The 21,683-nt window shown below is 41.6% G+C and overlaps 1 protein-coding gene across 3 annotated transcripts; it reads left to right on the top strand.

The window, feature by feature from the left end:
* The first annotated feature begins 385 nt into the window (after window positions 1–385).
* stox2a (storkhead box 2a) lies at window positions 386–20,926 on the top strand. 3 transcript variants are annotated; one of them, XM_037082198.1, is made up of 6 exons: window positions 645–781; window positions 6,301–6,491; window positions 8,761–10,226; window positions 11,879–12,031; window positions 15,162–17,742; window positions 20,144–20,926. In XM_037082198.1, the coding sequence occupies exons 3-6, from the start codon at window positions 10,049–10,051 to the stop codon at window positions 20,343–20,345; spliced, it is 3,114 nt and encodes a 1,037-aa protein (XP_036938093.1). In that variant the 5' UTR covers window positions 645–781; window positions 6,301–6,491; window positions 8,761–10,048; the 3' UTR covers window positions 20,346–20,926. The 3 variants fall into 3 exon arrangements, with proteins under 3 accessions (XP_036938015.1, XP_036938093.1, XP_036938173.1); XM_037082278.1 differs by lacking the exon at window positions 6,301–6,491 and having other exon boundaries at window positions 685–781; XM_037082120.1 differs by lacking the exons at window positions 6,301–6,491; window positions 8,761–10,226 and having other exon boundaries at window positions 386–781.
* The last annotated feature ends 757 nt before the right edge of the window (window positions 20,927–21,683 follow it).

Below are 21,683 nucleotides of genomic sequence, written 5' to 3'. Positions count from 1 at the left end.
ACTGTGGTGGAATTTCCAAAGTGGATATTAGGAGTTTCCGAGTCGCTCCTGAACGCAGCACAAGTCCTCGCCTCTCGTGTGGCTGTAAATAGGTCCTAATGCTCTCTGACAGTCGGGGTGGCTGCACTGAGCTCCGTGTCAGGTTGCAGATTTCCTTGATTTCACACGGAGCACCTGCATTTTTTTTTAAACGTCGTGCTGCAAACTCTGGATCAGCACAGCGTGTTTTTCTTTGAACCCTAAATCCACGTCTTCAGTATGCTTAAACCGGCTGGGATTATCAGGAAGTTTTCTGGATTTAAACGTGAGACATCTGTGTGGTCTCAACAATGTCGGGACAGTGAGTTAAACAGCAGTCGTCTGTGTGGACTGAAGTTAAACTGACCTGAAGCAGCCATGGAGAAGTTGCTTCAGGTCGCTCCGCACTCCCTGGCTCTGGTGCTGTCTCAGGCTCGCACCGGAGATAAAGAGGATTCCCCCTCATCATCATCACCCTCACCATCACCATCATCATCATCATCACCGCCACCACCGGCCGCGCACTCAGTGAAGTTACAGCATCACGCCGGCTACGAGGTTTTCGCCAGTTTCAAATCTGTCAACATGCAGCATTTCTGGAACAAGGCGCTGACACACGCTCTGGCCGAGATCTTCTTCCTCGGCTGGATAGATGAGTGTGTGCTGCTCATCCAGGGGAAAGAAGTCCACCTCCAGGTCCTCAGGAACGCGTGGAACCGAAGGACCCTAAAACCACCAGAGGGCTTCAACATCAAGTGCATAGGTGGGTTTGTTGTTGTTGTTGTTTCAGAAACACAGATGCATGCTGGGCCATGCACAGGCTGCCTTCCATAAAGGGTGAGATTAAGACTTCTACTCAAGATTGGCATTTCAGTTTGCTGTTTTTCATATGATTTCTCCTGTCTTTGCATGGGAAAGGTTTAGCTTGTGGCATTGTCCAAAAACAGGATAATCACAGCAGACTCATCCACCAGTTGCAGAGAAACATCATTCAGATATGTAAAAGTAGCATAGGACTGGAGCCTGACTGATGGGTGTTTGGCAGATAATATCAGCCAGTGTGGGCCAATCACAGATTGATATTGGCATATATGTTTTGAAACTGAAACGCAAATAAAGATCTTTGGGATAACTTAAGTACCCCAAATTTAGTTTACTGTTTCAGTGCAGTGATGTCAATTTAGATAATATTCGATTTATTGTTAAAGGACAAATTCACCCAATGGTGGAAATTCAGTCATTATCTACTCCGGCCCATGATGATAGAAAGTTGGATGAAGTTTCGTAGTCCACAAAATATTTCACAGCAAAACAATGTCGCAGCATTCTCCTTAACAACTGAAGTAGATGGGGACTTGTTTTAAAATCTAAAAACACTACTGAAAAAGTCTCTGGAAGCCCCAAGGTCCCCAGTAGTTTTTACAGATGTTATTTAGACCACTTTTTAAGCTGAATTCTTCAGTGTAGCAATTATGCTAAAAATGTTAGCATGCATCCTGTCTGAAGTGGGCGCACAAGCTCGATCACATGTCGAGGGTGTAGATGACATCTTTTCATTTCATTTTCGTTCCAGAAATGTTTTTTGCACCATTAAAACTTTACGTGACTTTCCATTGGCACGGGGGTGAGAAGATTACTTAATTTTTATTTTTGGGTTTACTTATGAAAAAAAATATCATGCCTCCGTTCAGGAATCATTGCAAAAGTGCGTCTATTGGCCAATATATTGAGTATTTGATAGGCTCTAGAGTGGCAATAACATGTAATAAAATCTGGCAAATCCTGGCTTCCAACCACAGATTCTGTCATAAATAAAATACTTGAAATTTTCATCCCCCATGGGCCATATTTTCTTGCATGCCACTGAAAAGCATTTCCTCAGGTAGAGTCATAAAATCCAAGAACATAAAAAAAAAACTGCAGAAGGGAAGTCTAACAATGTTGCACACAGGTTTCAGATACTGTGCACCTTAGTACCTGAAGGATCTGCAAAAAACATCACGCTCCACCCAACTGTGCGCAAGTAACAAGGAATCAAACCTGGGAAAAACCCCTCAGCAACACTTGCTGACTAATGAGAGGTTTCTTCTTCATTTCATCAATTGCTTTCTGCAGGGTATAAACCTATCTGCCGGCTTGTGAACTACCATTTTAATCCTTGAATTTGGCATTACACCTGTTGCCATCTTGTTTTTTTGTTGTTTTTATGCTGCTTCTTTCACGTTGGTTTTAACACATATTTAAGAGCCGACTGAACTGGCATATAAGGACCCCCCCCCCCCCCCCTTTTTTATGATAACATGATATGATATCGTCCACTCCCTCTGCAAGTCCCAGCAACGGTTCATCTGGCAGATTGTACAAAACTGGTCGAAGCTAGTCTGATGAAAGGAGTTTTAGGCAGCATCTCACCTTTTAAACTTAGCTGCTTCATATCATGTAGACTTACTCATTCAGATTTAAGAGCTAGGACTCAGGCCCAGTTTAACTCCAGTTTGACATTCCCACACTCATACTCATCGACTAATGACAAGGCTATAACTCATGTATGTGCTGGGACAGGTTTGAGGTACTGTAAGCAAGTTTAACCACCGCGCCAATCATACTGCCTTCACAAGTTTCCCCCTGTGTGTGTGTGTGTGTGTGTGTGTGTGTGTGTTTGTGTGTGTGTGTGTATAAAATGAGAGAGGTGTGCAGCATGTCATGGATCACCAGATTTATGTCTCTTTCACAATTGAGCTTCAGTTAAGTTTATCAGTTCCATCGGTGAGCAGCATCAAACTGTAGCCGGTTAAAAGCAGAAAAGACTTTGTAGCAAGAAGAAAGAAAAGATGAGGATATGGGAAACACCGTGAATCTTAAATAGTTTTTTGTTCAGCATGTATATTGTTGTTTAAAGCTGATGGACACCTTGAAACTAAAGGGTGTACAATATCTTTGAAGTTTACTTGATGCATTCAGTCCACAATTCGAAGGGGTCAATTATAATTGTTTAGAGAATGTTTTTTAAGGAGTGCATTATGTTTAGCTGCACCGGCTTATATTTTATATTAACAATGGGTCCAATTAGTTTGTATAATGCCTGTAAAGTCGGACAAGAGTGGATGATTATCTGAATTTGGCATAATTACGTTTAATGTCTCCAAAAATCTCTGTAGTCTTATTTTGCTACTTGTTAGCAGTCTCCTTTTTCAAGACACATTAACACTTTGAAGTAAGTTCACATGCAAACTACTATCTACTATATTTTATTTAGTAGAACAAAACATTAAAATCTCTTACGGTTGTGTTAACTATAGACCTACTTCAGGCATCTGCAGACACTGATTCGTGTTTTGTTTTTACAGCTAAAAACCTTTCTGTTTTGTGATCACCAGCAGCTGTTTTTAGTGAAAAAGCTCTGGAAACCCTCTGTACACTTCCTAACGAACAACAAACGGCAGGCATACAGTATGAAATTAGTGAATTGGAGGTGAAGATGGTGGAGAAGTTAGCAGCTTCCCTCAGGTGTTGGTGGAGACCAAACCCGAAGCCAAAAGGAAAGTAAATATTGGATTCATGAGCGGGTCTGAAACGTCAGAAATGGGACTCCAGATTAATGCATACGTAGTTTGATGTCCCTGTCAATTTAAAAAAGTGATAATACATCAAAGTGAAACTCAAAAATTCAACTGTAGGAACACGAAAAATCTATTTTTGACGAAAGGCGAACATGAAAGCTGCTTTAGTCAATATTTTAAAAAGAAACAGTGGATTTTAATACTATGGGTAAGAGAATACAGAGAGGAATGGCCCGACTATGCAGACCCCCTCAGCTCTACCAATCATTTTAGTGCATGTTAGCCTCTCTAGTCTCTAAGGCAGCTCTGTCTTAATAAGCAACTGTTTGATAACAGTTTCTGAGGTGAAACTTCAAATTATTTTACTTAACCAACCAACTCAACAAATAAATTCCTACTACTACGCAGACTATTGTCCACACTTCTTTTTAAGTTTTCGTGTCTACTGAATGTTGAAACACCTCTACATTGAGCTGCCACATGACTGAATTGGACTCAATACGTTCAGGTCTGTTTTAGTCCAAAGGTAAATCTTAAAATAGGTTGGGATTTTCGTATCTGTGTTCTTGTGTCTTTCTCTGTTGGTTGAAATGACGTAGCTCCACTCACACTACTGAAGCAAACACCGATAAGCTGTGGAATGTTTGTCTTATGGCTAATAACTCACCAGACTCTATAATGCCAAAACCAACACGGCGTATATGCAGTTAGTCCAGATGCAGATTAGATTAAGTTTTTGCGTAATATAGTTTTGTTTTGTTTTTTTACTACCAAACTCATAATGTAGGATATTTATTAACTTAGTGAAAAGTCAGATGGTGCATGTAACAGCACAGGGGCTTGTGTTTTTCACACTCAGCTGTGTGGCCACCACACTATTGAGCGGCATAATCAATCTTTGGTTTAATAGTAAGCTCATGGAGTTACATTTTAACCATTTTGGCCTCCTCGAGATCACCTGAAACAGAGCTAGCATGCAAAACTTTTCTATAAATCAGTTGGATAGTTTCTTCCCTTTAAGTAGAAGAATCGTAAATGCAGGTTTTGATGTTGTTTGTTCTTTTACAGAATATTGTATAGCAATAATTACAAAACACAGATGAAAACCTTTGCAGAAGTCTGAGCTGCAAGTTGTGTGTGTCTCATTGTCTCAACTGAAGTGTCAAGAGTTTAAGACAAGTTCAAACAGAGTTCAGACAAAATAGGCGATTCACAACCTTTGTGTGGAGAAGGTCAGCATTTGGTGCAACATACACAGCAAAATTATATGATGATATTGTCACTTAAATGCGCATTAAAAGTATTTTTGTGGACATGCCGTGCACACAGGACTGTCGGAAGAAAACTCACACACAACACTTGTGGTACATGTTTGCTCAGACATTATTAAGGCTGTGGGAATACAGGAAGGAATAACAGTCTCAATCATTTAAAGATAATTAACTGGCAACACTAGATTATTGAGTCTTAAACTCTAAAGTCATGTTGTTGTGAAATGCATTCTTGTCAGATTTTTGCACTTACAGCGAATTTACTCATATGACTGCTACATGTTTCAATAATGCGGTTTATCCCTCAAACTGCCTGAGAATGTTTGATTAGGGCTGAGAGCCAAAAAGTGGCTGGATTAATACATTTAGACAAAAGTTGTGGATTTTCAGCTGTGTGGAAACAAAGTGTTTTTTAAAACTGACAATTCAATCTGATTAACGGGAGGGACTTTGTATCCGTTAGCAGGCTAAAAACAATGGACTGGGAGGAGTGTGTGCCTTTTAAGGAAGGAAAAGTGGAGCATTTGTTCAGGAAAACAGCACTGCAGTGCATTCCCTGCTGTAGCGCAGGTCTCCATTGGAAGGAAAGGGAGGGTCCCAGTAGAGAATTGGGGGAAATGTTTTACACAGCAGACAGTTTTGTTGCCGCTGGTCTTAACGTCAGACCAGAATGTGTTAAACTCAAAATAATTTGCCTAAAACATTGACTTTATGTTTTCTTTAAATTGCATGGACTAAGTATATTACAGACATTTACTTTAAAGGGTTTTATGCAAAGTTTTTCAACCACAAAACAAAAAGTTGGCTCAATCTTGTGACCAGCAACATGTGGATGTGGATGCCATACCCAACAACAGGTTTGCAAAAAGAAGTAATTTTCATTTACAAATGATAACAAAACTAAAACCATGAGAGTCTGGAGGCCAAAACGAGCAAAAGAATGAGTGAAGGCTGGGCCATCCATGCAGTAGGACCCAGAACTTTCCTTCTTAAACCAAGAGAAAATTCATAAACTAACCTACAAAAGCCACGAAAACATAACGACCTGCATCCTCAAATGACAACAAAAGACAAAGACAGAAACAGAGACAGACTGTTGCTGTGGAAGACCCCCCTAAATATAAGGCAGGGCCTAATAACCTGATTAGAGGGAAGAGTGCAAAGAAGAGGAGCAGAAAAACCACAGAAGAGGGGGAGGGGGTAACAATTATGTCGAGTCAAAGTGTAGAAATTAAATGACTAGATGTGTGATTTACGACAAGAGACAGAATAACCAACTTGAAATGCATTTATGTTTAATTCCCCTTAACTTTAAACACATACGGTTTATGTGTAAGTCTGCACTTTAATTTACCGACTCAACATGTTAGAAAAACTTGAAAATCCACATGTAATTAAAACACTTAAAGCCAACATTTTCTGTCTTTTTTGTGTTTTTTCTCTTTATTCAGTGTCAGGCCTGGAGAGCTCAAATTGAAAATACATGTGTTGTCATACATGATCCACTGGAGGGCAGACCACCGGCACAAATGGTCCTATTTGCAAGGAAGTAGGCTGAAGTTGTAACAGGCCTCAAATCCTTTATTGTACCACAGCTCTGGACTACTGTCTTAAACAGCAGGATAGTACCACCACACTACTGGTATGTTCATCCAAACAGAATCATCACGATAGATATTAGTCTCTATAGAAATAGTCTATTTGATGGATTGTGATAACATTTTGTAAAGACATTTATGGTATTTCATAGACTACTACGTAGTGTGTTGCAGAGATCTCTACTGAAGGTAGCATGCCAACAAGCTAGCTGTGGACCGTCCTGTCCCTGAATAACACTTTGTACCGCAAGTGGTGATAATCCGACCAAGTAGTTTCAGTCAGCAGATGTATAAGTGGCGAGTTTGCTACATAGTCTAATAGGTAAACCTGAGCTCACAATATGTCAAAAAGGAAATATTTCTTATATTGTTTTCTTCACTAAACAGAAAAATACATCCGTACACCTCCTGGACTGAAGTTTCACTCTTTTACTGAGCTAAGAGGAGCTTAACTGCCTCGTTCACTCATTGTAAAACAAACTTCATTCAGACTCTTCTTTCCACAATCACCTCTGGTTCAGTCTAAATAAATCCTTAATTCACAGAGTAAGATGTGAAAATATTCCGCCTCAACACACCGTTTGGCCGCTCCTCTGTCGCTTCACGCCTCCCCTGTTCCTGCCTGCTGTGTCTTCTTGTCTGTGGGGTCACAGTCCCGGCTCGGGACTTCTATGCACTGTATCCCCTGTCTTCAAACTGGCATCTGTCAGTCTCAGAGACAAGCGTCAGTCTCAATCTGGGAGGCCGGATGACTGAGCCCAGTGACTCCTCTTAGTCACCCGAGGTTGTGGTGTGGGCTCCACGGTTAGCTGAGCTTACTGCTGACGGCAGCTAGTTGCTCAAGCCAAAGATAGCTTCAGCAAATAGTAGTAAGCCCATCCCCTTCGTAGTTTTAGAGCTACCTACAAATTCTGGCCACTTATTGCAAATTACAAACTGTTCACCGTCAACACATTAGCAATGCAAGCTGCTGCTAATAGCATGTAACTCGGAGCACAGCCTCGCCATGCCTGAGTAGGCCTTCAGTTCCACAGAGCCATGTGTTCGATTAACAACCATGTGAACTATGTCAAAATAACTCAATCCAATCTTTTTGTCTGTAAGATGTAAGAAGATAATGAAAAAATTTGCATTTTAGTTTGTCATCTTTTCAAATTCAAACCGTTTTCAATTTGCTCATGTTTTTATCCAACTTATCAGTTAATCGTCATTCCAACTCTGATCGCAGCATGATTTTTACAGGGGATACCTAGTGAGAATTCAAATCTTCGTAGTCACTGTGGATACATGTATTTTTCCTACTACAGGACATCCAGCTATTTTTTTCCCAACCAGTTTGTGTAATTGTGCCTTAATGCTGTGGTGCACAAAGTGTCGAAGGATCTCGGTGTCTCAGCGGCGACGCAGGAGTATTTTCTGTCCATATAACAGTCAGTCCTCATCTGTGTGGTGTCTGTCTGCTTCTATCTTGAGTAACTGGCTCTTTAAGGGAACAGCACTCAAAGGTAACAGCTATGAGATCATCGGCTTGCGTCGTCATGGCAACTAAGGCTGTTGCAGCACTACTGAGAAATAAAATGGCTGGCGTGGTGTCGCTCTCCCCCTCCTCCCCTTCCTCCTCCTCCTCCTCCTCACCCCTCCTTCCCTTCCTCTCCTCTTTCTCTTTCGTATCAGTGAACTGGAGCAGATTGGTTGTGACACCGTCCCCCTCCACCCCCTCCTCCACCCGTGCCCCGTCCTGCCCTCTCACTTTGCTCCTTATTCTGTCCCTCCAACCGTCCATTCACACTCCACACATGTGAGTCAGCAGCAGTCTGCAGCTTGCAGGAGCTGCCACTCCGGACACGATTAAAGTGATGCTTTGGGTTTTTTCGTCTTCTTTTGACAGCTCCACGCAGCGTAGTTACTGAATCAACCGGTGGAAAGCACTGATGAGGAAGACACAAATCAGCGCCTTTTAAAAACGATTCCATTCGGTTGTGGCGCTGTCAGGTTCTGTAGCTTTGGCCTTACAGTCAGGTTAGACACAGAAAAAGGAAGGATGGTGGTGTAAGGGGCCCCTCATCCTTCAAGATACAGAGCTAGGGTGAGGGAACAGGAGAGGAAGGAGGGTGAGGATAGAAATTCAGCCAAAGATTCAGAGCCGGAGCTATTCCCCGGACATCATCTGAGGGCTGAATATTTTTATTTTTTTCTTGCGTGTGTGTGTATGTGTTTCGAGCTGTTGATATTTGCTCTCCTCTCTGCCTTATGTATGTCCTCGATCTCTCTCTCCCTCTCCCTCTCTTGCATCCTCTCCTCCCCTCCCCTCAGCCTCAATCACCCAGACACAGACGCATGCATGCTCACGCAGAATCGCGCGCAGCAGGCGGATGCGCGCATACACACTTTCTCTCTCTCTCTCTCTCTCATGCTCACTCTCTCTCTCTCCCGCTCTCTCTCTCTCTCTCTCTCCCTCTCTCACACACACACACATACACACACACACGTACACATACACACACACACATACTCACACACCCTTCCTGGAGGTGCTGGGAGCAGCTGCAGCATTAGCGTTGAAAGAGATTTGCCGTTGACTGGAGTTTGCATCCCCCCCTGTTAATGAATGGATGCTACGGCGGTCAGCTCGGGAGCTTCATCCGTTGGATTGCGGGAAACGGTGGATATCTATTCTTGAATTTATTTATTTATTTCTATGCTCTCCATTTTTTTCTCCCCACCCTCTCCTGGTGTGCTGTTGTCGAAAGGACGATGGGGTCTTGTGCTTGATCGGATAAAGATGGAGGTGAACGTGGCGTCTCCGGTGCTTGGCATACTATTGAGGTTTCACTGCCCGTTAGGGTGAATGGAGCTTTTATTTCTGCTTTTTTTTAAGTGGGCTCTTTTGTTTTCCGGGGATCGGCCGAGCACTCCTGTGGTGAATTGAGCTATTGTCGAAGACTGGGCCTCTTAAGCTTTGAATCTTTGACTATCCATCCATCCCCTCCCTTCCTTCTCCTGCTACCTTCTACTCAAAAGGAACAAGCGGATTCCCAAAACCACCGCTGAAATCTCTCCTCACCGTCCTCCTTGCGTCCAATGCCCCATTTCCCTCATCTCTACCCCTGCCCCCCCACCTCTCTCCTGCTCCCTCCTCCCACATCAGAGCGGCTACGTAATGTGCCTCCCTACGCATGCAAATGGGGATGCTACAAATGGTGGCTGGGACTGATGCCGATGAAAGGGTGATGCCTCGCGCAATCACCTGCACCTCTGCCACCGCTGCCATCGCTCCAGATCAGCCTGGGAGAGCCCAGCAGCCGATGACAACCACCCACAGTGCGAACACGGTCGTTTGTAGCTTGCTTGTGGATGTAAATGAGACGTGTGTATGTGTGTGAAGGTGCACACTGGTTCCTGCCATGTCTGGTGTGTGATCGCTCTAGCGGGACGTTCTTACTGATGCGGGGGAGGCACTGAGCCTGAGGTTGGTCGACCTCCCCCTGCACACCCCCCTACCCCACCTCCCTCTTTCCTTCCCCTTTCTCCCCCTTCCCCCCCCCCTTCACCTTATCCCAGAAGCCCCCGGGGGTGAAGGCCACCTGGTAAAGGGGTCACGATGAAGAAGAACCGCAGCAGCAATCTGCGGCGGGCCTGGCCCAGCTCGGAGCTTAGCGAACGCCCGCTGGAGCACAATCTCTCCCGTAGCGAGAAAGACATCCGTGTGCAGAAGCAGCATCTTCCTCCCCCTCCTCCCCCTCATTTCTCTCCGTCCCCGCCAAGTTATCGTGCGCCAGGTGAGTCTGACACTCCCACCAACAGAAGCTCCATCCTCATTCTACGCAGAGATACTCGGGGTTAGCTAAGACACAGTTTGGTTTGGGGGCAAAGTGCAGAGTTCAATGTGGAAAATATGTTCGTGTTATTGAGTAGGAAATGTTGATAACTTCACTTTTTTTTATTATTTCTCTAATGTATGAAATGAGGTCAAATAGAAATAGAAAAAGAGAAACATACTGAATAATTTAATCAAAGGCTTTCTCTTGTCTTTTTTTAAAATTCATTAAACTGCCAAAATCTTTTACTTTCCTGCCTCCTGACATATTTTCACATATCATTCATATTCACTGACAAGTATTCAAAAATAATGATAAAACTGAAAAATGTACATTCATCATTTTAGTTAGATTTTTTTTTTCATTATTTTTGATATTTTTCCTAAATACCCAAAAGTTCAGATTTTGTGGGATACATTAGTTGCCAAATGTTGTGACAGATTCATTTTTTGTGTTTGTTGAAAAAGCAATCTGCTGTTCCTACCAAGAGAATCTAATCCTTTCAACCCCTTTTTCTATAAATATTTATTTATTTTCATGCTGTTTTTTCATGTTTTATTGTAAGATGTGAAAACATGAATACTACAACCTTACTACCACCCCGCTCAGAGATTTGCCCTGTGTATATCTTACCAAAAAAATACTATAAAGCAAAGGACAGGCTGTTTTTTTCCCTCCTTTATTTTTTTTCAACTCACTGGCAGATCCAGCTTTTCTCATGTTTACTGAAAACGGAGCAAAGCCTTCTAAAGCCACATAAAGCTTAAGGGGCTGTGATACTAAGCAGAGATAACGTCATCGGTGTTGCTTAGCTGACCATTCAGCTGAGTGTGGTGAGGAGGCAGGGCCCTGCACAGTGCTCAGCTAAGCTAAAGGAGTGTGGACAGCAAATGCTAGCATAACTTTAAAACGGTGATCAATAAGGCAACATTCATTCTGCTGGTGATATACAATGTTAGGTTGGAAATGAAATATGGTGGCTGTGATGATGTATTTTTCTGCATCGTGCGGTGTGATTCTCTATCGATCATCACATTTAGGTCAGAGGACAGGGTCAGCTTCAGCACAGATGCTGCAGCGATGGATTCAGTGTGTTGCTTTACGACCTTTCGGCAGGGCAGATGTTTGCTCTCGGAGGGGCTTGAAGCCGGGCCGTCTGGTTGTGGGATGATCTCACTACTCACTATTGCTGACAGCAAAGCCAGCTTAATTCAACAAAGGCAACAGAGAATTTCTGTGTGTAAGCTCTCAATGTGGTGCTAAAGTGAGCTACATTTTGTTAAATTTCAAACACGGTTGGTTTTGAGATTCTGAAGGGTTGTGTAAGCTTCCTTTTCTGTTAGTGAGATGAATTGAATAATGAGGCTGCAAAGACTCAGGTGATCTCACGCTATGGTTGCTGCAGCAGCTGCCTCGCTTTGCTAACCTACGAGAAACAAGAGGAACGAGAGGCTAAAGGAAGCACGGAGGGGAGGGGTGGAGCTGTTCCAGGCAGCATGCAAACTGCTGCTGTTTGACCATTACATCATAGCTTCACACGCTGCGCCTGCTGTTCATTCATGATCTCACAGTTGTGCTTGTGCCTCCTCCTCCTCCTCCTCCTCCTCCTGCAGGTGACGTGTCTCCGATCAGTATGTCGCCTATCAGCCAGTCACAGTTCATCCCGCTGGGGGAGATCTTGTGCCTGGCCATCTCTGCTATGAACTCTGCCCACAAGCCTGTCAACCAGGAGGCTCTGGTGGAGCACCTCACTGCCAGCTTCCCAGGTAGGCTCCTCTGACCTCCTTCTTAAAATGGGACAGCACTAAAGCATGCAGAAAGTGATTTCTGAATACATTATTTGGAATATAAAAGCTATAAAACTAGCAGTTACTCTAAATTTTAAGGTTGAAATGGTTTTTATGTACATGCGTGCTTGTGCCATACCTTATTGTCTCCTTTTATTGTCAATTTTTTTAAACCTTATTAACATTCTGTTGCTAATTTCGAAATTTAACATAGAAGTCAGGTTCAAAGAGCAAAGTAATCATATATGGAGGCTTTAAACATATATTGATTTCACCTCAGGTACATTCTATTGATTAACTGAGGATTGAGACATGTCATTATGTAAAATCATCATCACAATGTTTCAATGGGAATAGATTTGAAACAATTAGTCAATAGACCACAATGACAGGGCTGCCATTTTCCTCTGATGTCAGGCTTAGGGTCCTTTAAAACATAGCGAATCTGTCAAATTATCATCATTTCACCACTTCCTGATTGATCTGCTACTGAATAAATTGACGGAGAGTAAAAATCTAGAGAGACATCGGGCCATATTTCAAGTTTAAAAATATATTTGATAGCCCATTTGGTAATGTTAGCATTCAGCCAGTTCCTAGCTATCATTATCACTTGATTACATCCAGTGCATTTCCTTTATAGGTTTAAATAGAGACGTACAAGATGTCTGTTGATATTTTTCAATTTGCAGTGTGCAACACTATCAAACAGTAGTGTTAGCTCGGCAGTGGTTGAATGCTAACGTTAGTTGTTGTCCAGTGGAACCTAACAGGTGAATATGTTGCTTTAAAATATAAGATATAGGCTGATGTCCCTTTTGATTTTCACAGTCCCTTGTTTCACTTCCCAACTTGTCAGATTATAATTGTACTTGATATGTTTTATCTGTCTTGCAACCTGGAACACACCAGAATGACATTTGAGTTTCCCACTCTGTGATGTCATAAGAAATTGTCATGTGAATATGGTCTATCAAGGGATTAGTCGATCGACCAGAAATCAATCAGCAATGTTAGTTTTTGACAATTATTTTATTAATCAATTTAAAGTCAGTTATGCAAAAATGTTGCACAAATAGTAGTGCCAGTTACTCATTTGCTGCTTTTTTGTCATATATGTGAAAATAAACAGAACATCTTTGATTTGAAGATTTGAGATTTGAAGATGTCACATTGGGCCGAAGGAAATTATGGAAGACTTGGTTGTTATTTCTGACAAACTTGAATATCAAATCTACAATTTCTCCAAAATGACTGCCTAAAATTTACTAGAACACAGCACATTTTATGTTGTTGAAAACTATCTGAATTTTATCTTATCCTCCTTGAGAAACAAGTTTTCTTTAGACTTTTTAGTAGCAATACTCACAGTATGTGCAAAAACATAGATTTCTCGTTTTTTTAACACTTTCATCCATTTCTACCGACCACAAATTGTTGCCATGTTTTTTTATTTTGATGCCTCCAGTCTTTTAGTAGCATATTGTATTTTCTTCTAATATATAAAACAGTTAAATCCAGTTTTACTTGTTATGTTCATGAAGCAAGTATAAAATGCAACAAACTCAAGGTTTAAAAGGCTTAACTGCAGTGTAACCAGATTGTTAGGCAAATTTAATGGGAAGCATTAATTCATCTTTACCTCCATACAATGGCAGAGTGGAAGGGAGTTGAACTTATACATTGCATCATGTCTGTGTAAAAAAAAACCTAACACTGGGGTGATGTAATGTCAGGCAACACAAGGCCTTGCTAGACAAAGGTTATGAATGGTGCTGTTCAAAATGAACTACTTTTAATGTTGATTTGATCATTCATATAAGATGACTGATAGCACTTTGTATCCTGATTAAAAATCTTCACGAGTCATCTGGAAATGGGAGTGTTGAGTTTGTTAAGTACTATTTGTTTTTACATACAGATTTAATCTTCGACTGTAATATGGTATCAGTATTGTAGTACATATAGAAGTCAAACAAGGATTTTAAAATGGATTTGGATTTGTGTGAAATGAGTAAGGATGCATAAAAATACAAATATTTGTAATTTCTAAGAATGACAAAAATAGAAGAAAACATTTAAATATACAGCTGTTAAAATTCTGATATACCCACCAGTCTGTTCAAATCAATGTTGTGTGGTAGATTAAAGCCAACATTACCAACACTTTATCATAAGCATCATTAATAAAGGCTACATTTATAGTTAATTGAGCACTAGTTGATATTTTATTGTTATCAGTTAAATTCTTTATAAATAAGGAAGGAATTGTAAAGTTTTTTTAAACATCATTTGCAATATTAAAAATGGCTTAGTAAATAGTTTACCAAAACATTATATTATTTGTTAACAGGGAAAAAACTATTAACAAAAGTTTATCTACCATTTATTAATGATGGTTATTATAAAGATACTGAATATGTCAAGCTAAATTTCAGAGAAATGCGAAAAAAACAAAAAAAAAACAACAAAAAAAAACATTGTACAGTACATCCACAATAGGGCTGGGCAATATGGCCTTAAAAGTATCTGAGGCTGAGAAATGTTTAGGTTTTATTGCAGATATAAATCTCTCTCTATTTTGAAATCTTCTCAACAGCTCATGCTGCTCAGACTAGTCAACCAAATCAAATATCTGAATATTTTTTGGCTAGACAAAATACCTCAGCATCCATGTTTCAACATTATTGTAGGAATGACTCTCTGTACTCTCATAGAATATTAACACAATGGCATTTTTGATAAATCGTCTTCAGTAATGTGGATATACTAACTAAGTGGATACAGGCAAGTATCAGAAAACGTAAAGCAGTCTGGTAGGTTCCAACAATGACATCACTTCACTGTGATGTAGCCTTTAAAACCAGGAAAAGACAACACAATATAGCAATATCCAAACATCTATGAAAAGTTTGAAGGAAGTGCTACACTAAGAAGATGCAGAATATATGCAGAGTATTACTTTGTAGTTTAAATTGTGCTTCAGTTTATTTGGTCAATACAATATTCAACAAGACGTCCTGTGTTTGAACAATTTGAATATAAATTACAACTGTAACTGAAATTTATGATCACTGCTCAAATGTTGTCCTATTTGTGTTTCCTGCAGGCGTGCCTACACCCAGCTCAGAGGTTCTGCGACATACTCTGAACATGCTGGTGCGAGAGAGGAAGATCTACCCAACTCCAGAGGGCTACTTCATTGTCACTCCCCAGACCTACTTTATCACTCCCTCCCTTATCAGAACCAACAACAAGTGGTATCACCTGGATGATCGGCTGCAAGAGCGCCAACCGCAACAGTCGCAGCAGCAGCAACAGCAGCAGCAGCAGCAGCAACAACAGCAACAACAGCAGCAGCAGCAGCAGCAGCAGCAACCTCAGCAATGCACTTCGCCTCAGTCTGGCAATGTCACACCATCCACACCTGGCTGTTTGAGAGAGAGGCCTCCTCGCAAGAATCACAATGACTCATACAACTCCTATCGCGAAGACTCGTCCAGACTTCATACTTCTGCGCTCCAAAGTAAGTCACCTAAGGAGCACAGGGGAGATTCTTATCAAAGTAAGCCGCCCAAGGATCACAACAGCGGGGAACCTCCACCGAGCACGTCAGCCAAGGAGCACCGAGGAGAACCGCCATCATACCCTTATCCCCCTCCTCCCACTTCCCCTCCTGTACAGCAATCTCCGCCTCAAGATCCCGCTGATAAGAGCAAAAGCATCACTTCCTTTCCTTATAAAACTGACACTCTGACCAAAAAGAAAGAAGGAAGTGGTGGTGGCGGAAGTGGCGAGAAGCAATCCAAGAGGTTCGGTCTCAGGCTCTTCAGGCTGAGTTTCAAGAAGGACAAAATGAGGCAGCTGGCCACCTTCTCAGCCCAGTTCCCCCCAGAGGAATGGCCTCTTCGTGACGAGGAAGTGCCAACCACGCCCATTCCCCGGGAGGTGGAGATGGAGATAATCCGCCGTATCAACCCAGACCTAACAGTGGAGAATGTGGCAAGGCACACGGCTGTGATGAAGAGGCTAGAGGAAGAGCGTACGCAGAAGAACAAGGCAGGGTCTTCGGCCCAGCACAGTGCACGCAGCAGGAGGGGGAGAGGACACCGGAGGGCGCCACATGGTAAGTCCCGCTCTCACAGCAAGCCCAGAACTTCAAGGGGGGACCCGTCTGAGGGCTCAAACTGGGACCTTTTGTTCATGGAACGGGATTACCGCTTCTTTAGCCACTCGTTAGTTCGCTCACCTCGGGAGGCCATGTACACCTTGGAACGCAGGCGAAGTGGAGGCGCAACATATTTGGTCCATAGTAACCCCAACATTACGGAATCGTACTGCCCAGTTACCCCTGAGTGGGACGTGTCTGGGGAGCTAGCCAAGAGACGGACAGAGATGCCCTTCCCTGAGCCATCGCGTGGGACTTGTCAGTCCAGAGTGCAAAGAAGTCACAGTCATAATCAGGACAGGAAGTCGCGTCATGAAAGGTCTGATCAAGCTAAGGAGCGCTCTCGATCCATGGATAACTCCCTTAAAGGCCCATCACTGGGGGCGCCAGAAGACTTTGAACCCAGTCTGGAGGAGCGTAGTCATTACTACACTGATGACGGCACCCTGCGTGCCACGCAGAAGTCCTCCCACTACTCAAGGATCATGTTCTCTGCTGCTAAGTTCCACTCTGATTTTAATGTGCCTGATTTGGGGAAAGGAAGTTTGGATGAGTCAAGGATCCGGAGTACGATGGAGAGGAACAAAAGCAGAGACAGCTTGCCAACGTACAATGAGCTAATGGGACTTTCTCCTAAGCCCTCAACAGATGAGTACTTCCAGTGCAATACGTCAAATGAAACAATCCTAACTGCCCCTTCGCCTCAGGCAAAATCAGAATATGACACATTAACCTCATCAGGGGGACTCCGAAAGGGCTCTCCGGCTGACCGCCAAACGCCTCACCTCACCTCTCCTCACACGATGGAGTACAAAGAGGACTTGTCGGCAGCAAAGGGACAGAATGGCTCAGTGCGACTGACGCCAAGCCAGACGCCGGAGCCAGTGCAAAATGCCCGTTTGACGCCACACCAACACAATGTAGATCCTGGAGGGGGAGGCGGCGGTATGGTGATCAAGAGGAAAGAGATCTTCAGCAAGGACACTTTGTTCAAACCTCCACACAATGCCTTGTCCACAGGCTATGTGGACAGCAGCTACACCAAGTCTGGCACATTGCGGAAAGCCTCACATGCCAAATCAACAGAGGCCCTAGACAATCCTGAGCCCCAGCAGCCTTCCAATTCAGCCACTTCCTCAGCGTCACCTGCAGTTTTACAGGGCTGCTTAGAGCCAACAGTCCCCTCCGCCTCCTTTGACTATTATAATGTATCAGACGATGAGGAAGAGGAAGAGGCAGAGGAGGACTCGCACAAAGAGTTGGCAAAGGCTGAGGACAACAAAGACCACGGGGAAGGGGGTGGTAATGGTGGAGGCAGTGGTGGTGGTGGGGAGGGAACCATGCAGTGGCTTCTTGAACGGGAGAAGGATCATGATCTGCAGCGGAAACTGGAGACCAATCTGACCTTACTCAGCCCCAAGGAGACGGAGAACAGCAGCAGCCAGAAGTCGGCCCACTCTGCCCGTTTGGACAGCATGGACAGCAGCAGTGTCACAGTGGACAGTGGATTCAATTCCCCTAGGTATGTGCTAAAATGAACTAAATGCATATTATAATCAACCACTACTCAAATCAGCAACATTGGTAAAGTCTGTGAGATAAACTCAAGTACAAAGCGGGACCTAAAATATCCCGATATGTCCGGCTTGCTGTCAAACCAGTCTACAAAGATAGAATTCCAGACTCAAGGTCAATTTACTAATCTATTTGGAACTTTGGCTGCATTTCACAGCTTTCTTCACTGAATGGAGATAGCTCAGTTGTCGTCACGTGACTTAAAGGGCAACTCCATCCATTTTACGCATTGAGGTCTTTTATAGGCTTTTTGGATCACCACTGCATGAACAAAAAAGGTTGTACAAAGCCATTTTTGATCCAGAGAAAGCTTCATGTAATCTCATGAATTGTCTTCAGTGATGTCACTGAGTGGATAAGTTACATTGTGGGTAATGTAACTTGCACCAGGTTTTTAAAGGGAAGAAAATGTGGGGAATAAAAACTGTACTCTGTACTCTGTACTGATTTTGATCATCATTATTTTTACACTGTACAGTGTCCAACAGTGTTGGAGAAATGCAATTTAGCCAATCAGTGACATCACTGGAGGCAACTGATCAGATTACATGCAGTTTCCTCTGAAGCCACAAAAGGGTTTATATTACTTTTTTTTCAAATATGCAGTAGCACTCTCCAAGACCTGTTGTAAACACTTTAATTTGTAAAATTGGTGGAGTTACCCTGTGAGTATGGAACTTGGGTTATATGACAATCTGTTATTATTTTCATTATTATTTTTTTTTTTTTGTCATTGTGATCCCTCATGAGTGTACCCACTGTAGTGGGTGGATTATGCTTTCAAACTGAGATAATTCATTAACTATAGCAAAGATGATAGAGAGGAGCCCAGGTCATTGCATTTACAGTCAAATTCTCATTTTATCGATACTCAGTGGCCACTTTATTAGGTACACCTGTACAATATATCTAATCTAATACAACAGTGCTGCCACAAATTCTATGTCTAAGAAAATCACAATATGTTTACTACTGACTTTGGATATAAAGGAAATAAAGTTATCAATAAAGTGTATAGGTTTTTAATATTTTTGAAGCAGTCACTTTTCTGAGAGAGGAATCCACCACAGATAAATGTTGGTTTCTAAGAGGTGTGCAGCAGTGTTATAGTCACACTGTGAGGTTAGTTTCAATGTTCTCACTTATTATGCTAATTTTATTTTTATCCCCAGATTATATCACAGTAACATAAAAGTTGACAAAAAATAAAGCACTACCACCAGATTCATGCTAAACAATCAATACTTTTATAGCATTCCAGTAGGTCAGTTGGTGTGTGAATAACTAGAATGGTATTTAAACCGGTTTGGTTCTCACATGTGTGACCCTACAGTGTCACTGTTGTAATTCCTTCATCTTGATGGCAACAAATGGCTCACTAGCCTATGAAATATTCATTAAATATTGTTACTAAGATCATTTTCACACACAAAATGTGTGTATGTTTATGCCAAAGGAAAAAAAAGTTGCTTCCTTTTATTTCTGTCATTATCAGTGAGCAAAATACACTTGATTTGTATTTTAGTGGTATTCCTCATTCTGGCTAAGCACCACTCATGTTATACACAAGGGGTGGGCAATCTGGTCTAAAGGTAGTGCAACGATCTATCCTATCACAATCAAGATCCTTGATCTAACTTGCAATCTTTTATTCTCAATTTTAAAAATGCTTTATATATAGGTCTCTCTTTGTACTATAAACAAACAATATTACCTTAAGGGTTGTTCTTTATAGGCACAAGCTCCTCATCTGCCATGTTGCTATAGCTTTAACTCAAGTTGCATCATTTACAATACGTCACCTAAGGAAGAGCCACATGAAGTAATTCATCCAGCCATCTGTCTAGCCAGCTACATCACTCTATTGGTTTGTTCACGCTGCAGATCTGCTGGTCAATTCGGTTATAATAAGTTTGGAAACAGAATTAAGAGGACATCAAAGTCTGCATACATGAAATTCAGAGATTTTGCTTTGAAACATTATACTGGTTAGAAAATGATTGTTGAAAATACAATTATGGAGTTATATATTTAAACTGTTCCTCATCATTTGTTTACCATTTTGATACCTATAAACTTAGCACTTTTATTAGTCATTCAAATTTAGCTATATGGTAAATAACACATCTTTCTGTGGTACTCAGAGCACATCAATTATTGCTTTACATGGACTTTAAAGACCACGATATCAACAATTCACCTAAAAGTAGATTGTGGATGCCTTCAAGATCAATCACAATCTAAAACTGCCAGATTGCCCATCCCTACTAGTACACACAATGTGAAATCTTTTATTTTAAGTCATAGTGTATTTTGAAACCAAACACTTTCTGTTGTCTCTTGTGCAGGACGCGTGAAAGCCTTGCATCCAACACATCCAGCATTGTGGAAAGCAATAGACGGCAGAATCCAGCGCTGAGCCCCGGCCACATTGGCACCAGTAGTATCGGACTGCCATTCAGCTTTCGCGCCATCCCAGAACCCCCCACCACGCAGCCTGAGAAACTCCAGAAGTCATCAAACTGCCTGGCCTCCATCACCAGCGTCTGACAGGCAGCACAGACTGAGACCGTGAAGGTGGTGGAGGAGAGAGGGAGCGAGGTGTTTTCACCATTTTGACCCTCGCTTTCCTCAACCGACACACACACACACACACACACACACATACACATGAACACACATCTTCAGACTCCTGAGAATCCATTTTACTGGGACTGTTACAAAAACAGGCATGGCTTCAAGAGACTGTTCCCACAGCTTCAAGAACTTTACTGCAAAAAAGAGAAGAAAAACTACAGAATATCAAGACCACAGTAGGTGAAGAAACCTACCCTGAAGTACTTTGATTTTGGTGACATGGACTCTAGTTTGGCTTATATCAAGATTCTTGACTATTGGTATTGGAAAGTAGTAGACTATAGGATTCAAGTTACATTTGGAAATATCGAAAACTTTTTATAATACTTAACAATACATGTCCAATTAAATGTTCTCCTTCCTGAAATAGTTCTTCAGGACGATTCAATGTATCAGCACAATGTCGAGACAATAAAAGTTGATCCTGAGAACAACGAATGAAAGATATAAAAACATAAATCAGCTCAGATTTGTGTACCGCAATGCAAATGATGTATGTATACTCGATACTTTTGATATCCTAATTATTATAATGGTGGTATTAAAGATGCTATGTGACCAAAAAATGATGTTTGGACAGAATGAGCTACACCACATTGACATTATATAACACCAAAGACACATCTAACAATCTAAACACAAGGTTCATTTATTATCAGATCTGGAGCTTTCAGTCATCACATCACATTCTTCAGCAGATGGAGTTTGCTGCGTCGAGGAATTGCTATATAACTATAACATATAACCAGAGACTCTGCAGTCATGGATGTTAGAAAGACTTTAAATGGTCAGTTCTTCAAGACTGAATTTTATATTTTCAGGAGAAAATTCTTTCTAATGATAATTCTGACTCACTTGTTTTAGATTCTCAAATGTCAGACTGGTAACACAACCATCATTAATAAATGGTACATTTATAGTTACTTAATTGTCATGTTATTAACAATGAAATGCTTTATGAACCATTTATCAAGCAATTGTTAATGAAGATATAACTGTGTTGATGTTTATGAACCTTTACAGTTGCTTAATGAATAGTTTATGAAGTATTTGATTGTTTGTTAACACTGAAATATCTATTAACTAAAATGTAAATCACTATAAATATACCATTATTAATGGTGGTTATTATAATCAACAGACCATATGATCAGTGTAGACAATTATCAGTAGTTTCACTGATAAATAATCATTACCTGCAGTGCTGCACATGGTGCAATGTGACAATTGTAGGTAGGATGAGCAGACCTT

The sequence above is a fragment of the Acanthopagrus latus genome, chromosome 1, assembly GCF_904848185.1.
Source record: "Acanthopagrus latus isolate v.2019 chromosome 1, fAcaLat1.1, whole genome shotgun sequence".
NCBI classification, from domain to species: Eukaryota; Metazoa; Chordata; class Actinopteri; order Spariformes; family Sparidae; genus Acanthopagrus; species Acanthopagrus latus.
Note: the sequence above shows the minus strand (reverse complement) of the source record. Positions and strands in the feature narration are given on the sequence as shown.